Here is a 12,011-nt window from a genome sequence, read left to right as displayed (position 1 = left end):
GCCAGAAACTCACTTTCCCAGACTCCTTTGCTGCTCCATGAAGTCAGGTGACCGGGTCTCAGCCAGTCAGATCCAGCCGTGAGAGACTCTGACATGGAAGGTAATAAAAGGATGTATTCCTGGCTAAGAGGGGAGATTTCTCAGGGCAGCAGAGATGTGGTCCTGGCACCCACTTCTCAGTGTCGCCAGTGACAGCTGCAAGGGGCTGTGGCGGTGGGCCCTTCTCTCTGGAGATGTCCCCACGGAGGGTCTGGCCATGACTCTGGGCTCTGCAGGTCCTAACTCCGCCTCTACTTCTTGTGAAGATTTGTGGACTCCCTGAGGTCGTCTGCTGTGCTCGTGTTCTGCCTAACCCAGCCAGAGCACAGTCTGCTACTCGCAACTGAGAACTACAGCTAAAAGAGCAACTAATTGATTTTATTTTTAAAGTCTTGTAGACACCACACAAAACACAACTGTGGGATTGATTTGGTCAGAGGCGGCTAGTTGTGCAACTCCTGCCTCAGAGTCAGCCCCTGACTCCAAATGGGAAGTCCAGGAGAGGAGAGTGAGAGAGAAATACCCCTTAGCCAAGGCCATTATTTCAAACTGTGGTTATTCGTGAGGATCTCAGAATGAGCTATCAGTAGACAATTTCTCCCTTCAAATGAAACCTCCAACCAGAAAGAGAAACCCCAAAGCTCTAATGTTTTGCAAAATGTGGTGCAACGTACTCTACGAAGCAGGCAGACAGGTCCCTCTGGGAGGCTTGGAACGGGCAGTGATCCTTCAAAGGGCACAGTCCCACCTGACTGTTCTCCACGGCTGCTCACAAACTGCCAGGAGCATCACAAAAAATCACTCATTCTGCTGCCGCATCACCTGCTCCTCCTGTCCACACTGCCTGCTTTTCCCTCGCCATAAGGGGTGCTGTCGAATCCAATCTCACCCTCCCTTTGGCCCCCTTTCCCCTCCAGTCAGCTACGGAGAGGAAAGATGAAAATAGTCCTTGGGAGAGACGGCCTCTGGGTCCCCAGATGGCCTTGAGTAGGCTGTGCTGGGAGCGGGCAGCAGCATCATTGCTTCATCCTTCTGAGAAAAGAAAGGTTCTTCTTCACGCATTTTATGGAAGTATTTAGGGTGTAAGGTATTAACGAATTGACTACAGACACCACCTCCACCAAACAAGCTGTCAAGTACTAGACAATTTCTTCTTCTTGGGTAATAAATCTAACAGGTACAAATCTCATCCTACACACTCAGAGTTTGCACTCCTCTCCCGGTAATTGAACAAAAATTTCTCTTTCAGGCCATTATCTCAAAAGACGGTAGAAATCAGTCTCAGGGAGTTGATAGTATCCTCTGTGGCAGTCACTGCTCATTCCCTACGTGACAAATATCCCCTCATCTTTCTGGCTAACTGGCTCCCCGTGTCATCTGGGCAGCATGTATCCAGCCTCACGGGATGCACAAGCAATAACTTTCAATTTTTTTTTTTTCATGGTACTGTGGAGGCAAGTAGCTGCTTCGGGATGAAGACGAACATCTCCTTCCCAGCGAATGGCTGCCGGAAACTCACTGAAGTGGACAATGAATGAAAACTCTCTACCTTTTATGAGAAGCGTATGGTCACAGAAGTTGCTGCTGACATCCTGCTGAAATGCAGAAGGGTTTTGGGGTCTAAATCAGTGGGCAGAACAACCAACAAGCTTTCCCCATGAAGCAGGGTATTTTGACCTTGTCCACCTGGTATGGAATGAGGGGCACTCCTGTTACAGACCAAGGAGAACGGGAGGGGAAAAAAATGCAATATCAGCTTAGGGTTGCATTGTGCATCCTAATCTGAGTGTTCTCAACTTGGTTGTTGTAAATAAAAACGAGGTAGAGGAAAGTGCAAAACAGGAAGTCCAGAGAGCCAGAAAGCAGATTGGTGGCTTCCAGGGGCTCTGGGGAGAAGGGAGGGAGGAGTGACTTCTTAGTGGGTATGAGATTTCCTCTTGGGATGATGAACATGTTTTGGGACCAGATAGAAGTGGTGGTTTCACAACCTTGCGAATGCACTAAATGTCACTAATTCATCACTTTAAAATAGTTACTGTATGTTATGAAAATTCTACCTGAATAAAAAAAGTGAGAGGTGTCTTATTTCAGTTTTTGTTGCTATAACAGAATCTCTGAGAGGGAGTAATTTACAAAGAAAAAAAAGTTTATTTGGTTCATGATTCTGATGGGCTGGAAAGCTCAAGATTGGGCATCTGCATCTGGCAAGAGCCTCATGGCAGGAGGTGAAGCGAGCTGGCCTGTGCACAGAGATCACATGGTGAGAGAGAAAGCAAGAGAGAGGGAGACAGGGGAGGCTCCAGGCTCTTCTTAACAACCAGCTCTCATGGTAACAGAGTGAGAACCCATTCACCCGTCTACCAGGGCATTAATCTATTCATGAGGAATCCACCCACCCCCATGACCCAAACACCTCCCATGAGCGCCCTCCTCCAACACTGGGGATCAAATTTTGACAAGTCTTGGAGAGAACAAACATTCAAACCATAGCAGGGAGTTTAAGAAGGATCTTCCTGGACTGACTGATACTACTGTGCCTGGTCACCTAAAGTCTGAAAGAGCTAACAGAATCTGAAAACTTTCCAATCTCTTCAAAGAACATGATTTCCGCTAGTATGTTTTGAGAAAGCCTCCAAACAAAGAAGGTAAGAAACCAAGGACCAAAGCACCTAAGATTCAGCATTTTGTTATTTCATTTTTCCTAGGATACAAACGTCAGTGTATGACTCTGAAAAAAACAATATACTAAGAAAAATGCAAAGCGACCACAGAAGACACTAAGCTTTTGACCAAGAGACTAAAACAAGCCAAGGTCAAATATCAGAAACAGATTTCCAAGAGACGGATGCTGTCCTTTCTGAGGGTTTCTACTCTGAGTCCCGTCAGAAATATAATTTTCTAAGAGTAACAAATAAATAAGATCAGACATTTTAAAAAAGGAAAGAAAAGAAATAACTTATGATAGCATAATTTCCCTTTCCCCTCTGCCAGAGATGGCCTAAGGGTGCTCACGGGATCCGGTTCTAGCCAATGTGACGTACTGGGAAGTCTGCTGCCAGGCTTGTGGCCAAGATTTCCCTCCCCAGAAAGGCAGAGCCATATAAGGAGATGGCCTTTACCTGTTTATTTTGCCCCATTCCTTCCTGCACGGGCCACTCGCAGTCGGGAAATTTATCTTCAGAGTGGTGGCAGCCATCTTGTGAGCCATGATGCATTATGGGTAAGTCCTGAGGAAGGCAGTGGAGCATGATGGGAAAATCCCGAGTTCGTGATGCTGTGGGGCTGCCCACACCCAGGCTCCTTGCTCAGTACACAATTAATGTGCTTATATTATGAACCACTGGTTCTCAAAGTTGGGTTCCTTGACCAGCAGCAGCACCTGGTGCATCCGTTTCCTAGGGCTGCCATAACAAAGTACCACGCACTGGGTGGTTTAAACAACGGAAATGCATTCTCTGACAGTGCTGGGGGCCAGAGGTCCAAGATGAAGATATTGGCAAAGCAGGTTCCTTCTGAGGACTCCTGGTGGTTTGCTGTTAATCCTTGGCACTCCCAATCTCTGCCTTCATCTTCCATGAGTCTTACCAGTTTAGGGGCCCTCCGGTATGACCTCCTCTTAACCAATCACATCTGCAACGACTCTATTCCAAAGGAAGCCACACTCGGAGGTACTGAATTGTTACCTAGTATTCAAAACATATGAATTTGGGGGGACACAATTCCACACAATTCAGCCACAGTTATACCTGGGAACTTGTTAAAAATATGAATTCTCTGGCTCCACTCTCACATCTCCCGTGTCTGAAACTCTAAAGAGTGGGGTCCGGCAGCTTTTTGCTTTAGTAAGCCCCCCACTCAAGTCAGAACCACTGCTGTAAGCTCCTGTTGGTGGAGGGCTGTTAACTGCAGCTGGAAGCACTCCAGCTGATGGACCCCCCACCCCTAGAGGAGGATCTACATGCTCCGGGGCTTGGGCATCCAGTGCTCATGGCATTGAGTCACGCTGGCATCTGCTTGCTGTCGGTGTTGATACCCAGGAACATGCATCTTAACGGAATATTCCCAAATCAGCAGAGCTACTTCGCCAGCAACCCACTGATGATCTTCTGTATCCTGATAACGAAGCCAGGATCCTCTCTCAGTTGCTGCTACGTCCCATTAGACAGCACAGAAAGATTTTAAGCAAGGGAGGATGCAATCAGAATGCTTGTGAAACAGGTATGCACACCTCGCTCTCTCTCTTTCCCCAAGATTTTAATTCAGCTAATAACGCTTGGGATTTTAAGACATAAGTGGTTCAGATTTCTGATATTTAGGAACGCTGGAGTTAATGACACCAAACCAAGTGGCAGCACTTGGGTATTTAAAAATCCCTCCATCTTCCCAAATACTGAACGTTATGTCTGCAATTGTCACTGACCACCTTAGACCGCCAGATAGGAAGGGACTGATGTCACGGGGCCGTTTGATTCCTGTGTTAAATTGTTTACAACAGACAACGCGGTGATTTGGGGAACTCGAAGACGAAGATGACTTTTAAATGGGTTAAAGAATGTGGAAGAAAGAGGGCAGGATTCGGGTCGGGAGGGCTCTGGCTCCTTTCTCTTTTCACAGAGCTGGAGTCAATTTTGTGTTTCAATGTTTCCCACAACAGTAAAATCGCTCTCCACTGTCTCGTGGAAGCCGGGCTGCCTGGCAACCCAGATGTGTTGTGGGGACCGGGGAGGGGCCGGGGACGGAGCAGGAAACATTATTTCTTCACTTCTTCCCGAGCAGAAAGAAAATTGTTCCTCTTCTCTGTTCCAGAAGAATGCATTTAAAATGACAAGTTGGAGAAAATGAAAACAAACCCTTCCTTTGGAGACATTCGACAGGGGAAATGAATTTTAGAGTGTGGGAAAATGAGTTTCCAGAATTTTCTGAATTAGCTCCAAATGTTGGAGTCAATGTGAACTCGATTGGGTTTCAGGGTCTCCCCTTCCTGACGCTGGGTCTGGGCACAGCCAGGTTGTTCGTGAGGGGTCTACATTGCCTAGTAGCAAAGGAAGCGTCTACAATGACACAGGTCAAGCTGAATTCCAGGATATTTTCATCACCCCAAAAAGAAACCCCACACCCATTAGCACTCGCTCCCCCGGGTCCTGGCAACCACCGATCTGCTTTCTGTCTCTCTGGATTTGCCTGTCCTAGGTATTTCATGTAAATGACATCATACAATACGTGACCGTTTGTGTCTGGTCTTTTTGTCACTCAGCAGCCTGTTTTCGGGGTTTACGCACATTGTAGCATGATCAGAACTTCACTCCTTTTCTCAGTTGAATAGTAATGTAGCACAGTATGGATAGATCACATTTTGCTTGTTCCTCTGTCAGGTGATGGTAGTTTTCATGCTTTGGCTACAATGCAAAACGCTGCTACGAGCATCTGTGTACTTTGTGCAGTTGTGTGTACGAGTGGACTCAATTCTGAGGACCCACGACCGGCTTCAGCCTATCAAGACACACGTGTTCCATGAATCCCCCCACCTCCCACCCACCAGTGGGAACCTGTGACTCTGGCCTCTGCCCTGGGCTAGTTAGGAACTAGGTCTATCTGCAATGGATTAACCTCACCAAGTGTTTTTAAAGGTAAGAGCCGGTTTTCGAATTCTACCTGAATTCTCTCATCACACAGTTAGATTCCAGAAATGAATCCACCTACAAACCACACCCTGCTTGGAAAAATAATACTTCTCTCAGTGTTCCTGTGTACAAGTTGCCTTAGCACAACTCTTCAAGAGCTTTCTTCCCTGCATCCACCCTTTATGCATTTTGTTTATTTATCGGAACATGCCGGGAGCATACCGCCACTCTTGAGCACATGAGGCGTTGTGTGGACTTGCAGGGGAGAACTTTAGTTACTACCGATAATGCCTGTGCTCCCCACCAGGCAAACCGGGACAGAACTAATGAATGCACAGGCCCCAGGTCCACCAATGGGGGAAGAATGGAAACACCGCCCTGCACCCCAGCTGAGAGTCCCTCCTCGCTCTCTTATCTTGTGAACCTGCCTCTACAAAGCGAGGGCCGTTAAAGACTGGATGCTAGAATAGCCTGTCTCCTGCGCCATCTTTGTTCTTCAGGGAGGACCAACCTCCTTCACGGTGTTTTACTTTTTAAAAAAAAATCGTCTCTTAAGATGTACGTCCTGAAGGCTCCATTGTCAGTCCGGGCACAGCAAACCTGCCCAGCAAGGGACAAAGAAGCAACACAGATTGCTGTTCCACCCTCAGTTATTGTTGAGGAACATCACAAGGACCCAGTCTCACAGACCATCGGGTGTCTATACTCTCTGCACATCAAGGATGTAGAGCCCTGGTTGTCAGCCAGGATGATTTTGCATCCCCCAGAGAATATTTAGCAATATCCGGAGACATTTTGGTTGTCACAACTGGAGCAGGAATCAAGATGCTACTGGGGTCTAGTGGGGAGAGTCCAGGGATGCCGCTAGACATCTTAGCACACACAGGGCAGCCCAACCACAGAGAGTTACCTGGCCCCAAATGCCAACAGCGTTGAGGCTGAGAAACCCTGGCATGGACAAAGCCAGCTCCTACGCTAATCATCCTCCTTCATTATGTCCAGACATGGGAGCTGTCTATTTACTACGCATATATTCACGTTAGCACCATCATATAATCTCCTAGTTGGGGAGGATTCTTTATGACTCTCTTAGCATCCCTAATGCAGGGTTCAGAATTGGTTACAAGTGGAGAACAAATCGCTCCGTGTCTACGAATTGAATTACATATTTCAGTTAAGCTTATTTTAAATTGGAGAGGACACATGATCACCACTGTTGCTTCCTTAGGTATCAATTTCAGTTGCTCACTGACAAGGCTGAAAGGCTCATGGTTGCCTCAAGTCTTCTCTTTAATGACCTGCGGGATCACAACTGACCTATTTACCTAAGAGCTGCAACTTGAGTTATGAGAACATCGATTCAACCGTGGAGAGATTCTGCAAACTCAGCGTGAAGCTGGGCACTGGGGAAACAGTCACATGGAGGAAGTTTCTTCCTCAGCATTCTGAGGTCTCCCGGAGCACCGAGGAACACCGTGATGGCAACAGGAATTTTCAGAGCTGAGGACCCCAATCATCCATATATTTGGAACATCCTTGGAATAGTGAAGGGTGCTTATGCTTGCACTTAGGAATCTCGATCTTTAGTCCAAGAAATGTCAATTAGTCAGTTATGAAAAAATATACCCATGAAAAAAAATGTTTATGATATAGATTTGCTATTCTATATGCAAAACTATTTGGTTTTACATTAATTCAACACATTTTTATTGGGGCTTTATTTTGTGCTAAGCCATATGCCATGGGCTGGGGACACAGCAATGAGTGGAGAAACAGACCCTCATGGAACATGCTTATGAGTATTTGTGAAACACATCTGCATACGTATTTCTTCATTTATATTGGTAATTATTTTTTTTTCCTATAATAGGCTTCCAAAATAACATTATAGATACAGGAAACAAAGGTTCCAGCTTCTACACCTTGACTAACTGGACCCTAAAGCAAGGGTTGCCTTTGAGTTCAATTTGTTAAGTTGCACACAAAATCCAGGCTGTCTCTGTTTGCCTATGGACATGTGTCACTTGTGAAAATGATCCTGCAAAGGAAGCTCATGCCAAGTTTCTATATAGGTTATTCGTCCCATGAAAACTCCCCAAAAGTCTAACTTTCTCCAAATATCATAGCTTTGTCAGTGACCCATCTTTCATTTTGCCAAAAAAGCAAAATGAGCAGGTGCTCTTGGAGTGGTAGAGGTGTGCCAGCAGAGAGCCAAGACTCCTCCTTGTGGAATTGAAGAGCAGAATAACTGAACATGGAGCATGTGCGCACTATGCAATTCCACGATGCTCAGGACGGTTTGCCGTTCACAAAGACAGCTTTATGCAGGACTAAATTCCAGAGGCACTACCTTTGCTGGCCGGCTGGATGCTAAGGTCTTCGAAGGTCTCCATGACGTTGCCTAGCTAAAGGCAGCTAGTGCCCACAAACATAGCAAAACGGAAATCCATGCAGCTTTGAGAACAAACTTGGTGGTGGTTGTTTTGTACAAAGCACAAGGTCCTTTTACTGCTAAAATAGAATCCAGTGCTTATTGAAGGTTTGATGGATGTTTAAAAATGGCCCTGTTAGTAATATTCAACACGCATAGAGAACTTTAATGTGCCAGATGCTGTGATAAGCACCTTGCAAATAAATGTTAGCCCCTGGAATCCCGACAACCTTATGGAAGCAGGTACCATCATTATATCCGCTTTGGATCTGGGGAAACTGAGGCATAGGAGAGGTTAGGTCACTTGCCTAAAGTCACACAGGCTGTGAGTGGAAGAGAAAGGATTAGCATTGAGGTCAGCTGGGTGCAGGACTGCAGTTCTCTGTCACCAAGCCTGTCTTCACGACGATACAAACAGCAAACAGACCCTCATCTCCAATGAGCCAGTTCTGAGCCTCCCAAGAGCAGGTGGTGCACTGGGACCCTTAGAGCTGGGGACCCTGGCGGCTGGGCTCACCCCCACCCCAGGTAGACGGCAGAGCCTGCACTTTCTGACGACGGAAGTTAACAAAGCATGAGTGGGAAGATCATGATGACTCTAAACTTTTCCAACTCCTTAACAACACTATCAGTTCCCTTTCCATCTTCAGTTTCCAAAGCCAGGGCTGGATGTATTTATTTTATGATTGAATGATCTGAAACTAAGAGGGCAAAGGGACTTACTAAAACACTAAACTCAGATCTAGATCACTATCTTTCCTCATCAAGGGCAGGAGGAAGCAAACCTGGATCCTTTTGTCTGAATGTTGACCCTCCTGGCCCTGCAGTTACAAGGTTATGACACTTTCAACAAAGCCACCGATGCACTAACAGCAGGTCCATCCCTCCCCACCATGGTGTCAGTGAGTCCCCCAATGACCGCAGAAGGTTTCAGTGCAAATGTGACGGGAATCCCTTGCACGGCAAACTTCACATCTTGTAAAAGATGTAGGATTTCATAACATCCCCTGAAAGGAAGGACATAAATCTCCTCCCATCACATCTAGAAACAAATGAAGAGCTGCAAAATTAGTCCACATAAAAAATTAAAAGAAAAATTATAAAGGTAATGACAAGACTGATACTTCAGAAGACAATTATCTGAATCTGAAGACCTAGGGAACACTTTGAGAAACTAATTGAAACCTCTGAACGCTTTTTGTAAAAACAAAACAAAACTTTAAAAATGACCATCTTTCTAGTCATATTACGAAAGTTAAAATTGAAATATGGTATAGCATGCTATCATTGTATTCTGCAAATATGTTTCCAAGCAGCTCATTCAATATACTTTTTTATTCTAACAGGTTGCAATTTTAACCTAAGTCCTTCTTAACTGTACTAGGAAAAACCCCTTATTTTTATAATCTTCATTTTTTAAACAAATCACAGGCAATTTTTTGTTTCATCATTTTGACATTCTAGTTCACACATTAAGAGGATTTGCTTCAAATGCCTTTCCCCCCAGGATAAATTATCCTCAGAAAACAGGAGCCCGGTACCAAATTTTAGAATCATCACACAGAGTGATGGAGCAGCCCTGTTACAACTTTGGTGCTACCTGCCGAACCAGCAAAGGTGAGGGTAGGTGGTTTATTACCTTGTTTTAATTTGACTGTTTTTGTTTGTTTGTTTGCTTGTTTTATGAGATAGAATACCTCTGCTAAAGAGTTTTCTGTTGGACATGTTCCTTTAATCATTGCTAAGCCATGCTCACGAATGTAGGCTTTCCCAGCCACTAACTTGCAACATTTAACCTCACCCAATTAAAAAAAAAAAAAGTACCATGAACACCATGCGAGCGACAGACACTTTTAACCCTGACTCGAGCATTGCAAAAGCCATCCATATAACCAAAACTTTTGTACCCCTGTAAGACTTTGAAATTTTTAAAAAGTGTATCATCGTTGGTTCTTCTCATCTATGCACCCGCGGTGAGATATCACAACTCCTGTGCTTTTTCGTGGGCTCCCTGCACAGACTTCCGCTCGTGCAGCCTACATTGGCACATCTGCAAAGGAATCCTAAGCAAGGGACAAATCACATCTCTCTTCAAATGTGATGGTAAGTCAAGGTCAAAGAGGCTGATGACTTTGGCCTTGCTCCTTTGGCTATAGTTTCTGCCCTCCCTCCTCCCCCAAAACACACAGTGCAAGGAGAGCGGCTGAGCTCAGGTGGCAGGTGCACAATTTGGCCTCCACTGTTACCTGAACGGTCCCTGAAGGTAGTGAAAACCGACTCTTCCCGAATATCCGCCAAGCCCAGAGCCCAGTCTCACACCAGGGATGCCAAAGATAACCCGAGGGGGCCGGGCTGGGCACCTACCTCAGGATGAAGAGGTCCACGGTGGAATTGCTGGAGATGGTGACATAGGCAGTGACCACGTCCCCCTGCCTGACCGGCTGGGAAGGCAGCCAGATGACCACGTTGCCATCCAGGCGCAGCTCGCTGAGCTGGGCGCTGTCCTGGGCCCGGAAAAGGCTGACGGTGCAGACCCTCTGCAGGTGGGACGTGGTCTCCCCCAGCCCGTCCTTCCCTGGGCGGATGGCGTTGCCCTTCCTGAAGTCACCCCCGGCACAGTCCCCTCGCTCGGTCCCCGGCTGCACGGTGTAGTACAGCTCCACGGGGCTCCCCTCCGGCGGGTCCGCGAACTTCTTCCTCCCGGGCCCCGCCGTGGGGGCGCTGAACCAGGCGGGCGGCAGCTCCAGCTCGGCCACGCACAGCCCCAGCTCCCCCCGCAGCCGGCAGCCGCCCCTCACCTCTCTGGTCTCCCGGAAAGCGAAGACCCTGAGACACGGCAGCCTCTCCCCGGCGCCGCGGTCGCCCCAGTCTCTGCCCACGATGGAGAACAGCACCTGCACCTTGGGCCGGCTCAGGTAGATCTTCTCCCGCAGGACGTGGGCTTTCAGCTTCCAGTCTAAACCCAGCTTACTGGAGGCACCTAAAACGTTCGAGGTCAACATGAAGTCCAGAGGCACGACCTTTTCCACGGAGAAAGGCCCATAGCTGGCGTTCACCACCGGGGGCTGCCGGGCTCTGTAGGTGAAGAAGGACTCCACGCGCGAGCGCAGGCTGGAGTTGCAGGGCAGGGCCTGGCTGGCGTCCTTCAGGAAGAAGGACGTCTCTGCTCGGAGGACGCGGTAGCTCACGGGCAGGTAAGGCGGCAGCGAGGAGAATCGCTGCACGTTGTCTGCGACTCCACGACCCTCTATCACTAGGAGGGGGAAAGAGAGAAGAGACAAAGTCGGAATCACTAAGGAGCTCCTCAGAAGTTGCCAGGTCTGTGAGCCGTTTAGAAAGGAGGGAGAGACATTCTGAAGCCCACGTGCCTACAATTGCTAAATCCCTCCCGGAACCAGCCGGAGAATGGCTCTCCAGGAGAACGCATGGGGGACCAGATATGGTCCAGTTTCACCAAATCTGGGTAAAGGGTGTGTGAAAATTCTATTTACTATTCTTGCAACTCTCCTTTTAGTCTCAGGCTGTGTCAAAATAAAAAATGTTTAATGAAATAAATAAAACGTAAGAAAGACATCTCGGTCTTTTTTTTTTATTGTTGTTCCTCATCTCTCACCTAGAGATTTGGCCTATTTTTATTCATCTGTTAGGAAAATTAGTAATGAGAGAAATCATCTCCCTCATATTATTCCATAATAATGGGGAAATGTAACACCATATTATTATTAGTCCTAAATTCTTCAGATTCTTTGATAATCTTGACCCATTTGCTCAGAGTGACTCTTAGTCATTAGTCACCAAAGACACTATATTGTCACCGTCATCTTCCTTCACAGCTGGGGACACAGTGCTCATTATCAAGGCTTCCAGGTACAATGAGACAGACGAATGAGCACGTCACATGTCCCCACTGGACGGAGCCC

General features: G+C 47.0%; 1 protein-coding gene across 1 annotated transcript in view; it reads right to left on the bottom strand.

The window, feature by feature from the left end:
• Window positions 1–11,518, bottom strand: part of TMEM132C (transmembrane protein 132C) — a 119,481-nt gene extending 107,963 nt beyond the window's left edge. Inside the window, 2 exon segments of the mRNA XM_045534726.1 lie at window positions 10,456–11,344; window positions 11,464–11,518. Coding sequence (XP_045390682.1) covers window positions 10,456–11,344; window positions 11,464–11,518 — 944 coding nt within the window.
• Window positions 11,519–12,011: the final 493 nt, after the last annotated feature.

This window comes from Lemur catta, chromosome 21 (genome assembly GCF_020740605.2).
Source record: "Lemur catta isolate mLemCat1 chromosome 21, mLemCat1.pri, whole genome shotgun sequence".
Classification (NCBI taxonomy): Eukaryota; Metazoa; Chordata; class Mammalia; order Primates; family Lemuridae; genus Lemur; species Lemur catta.
This window is presented reverse-complemented; position numbering and strand designations above follow the sequence as displayed.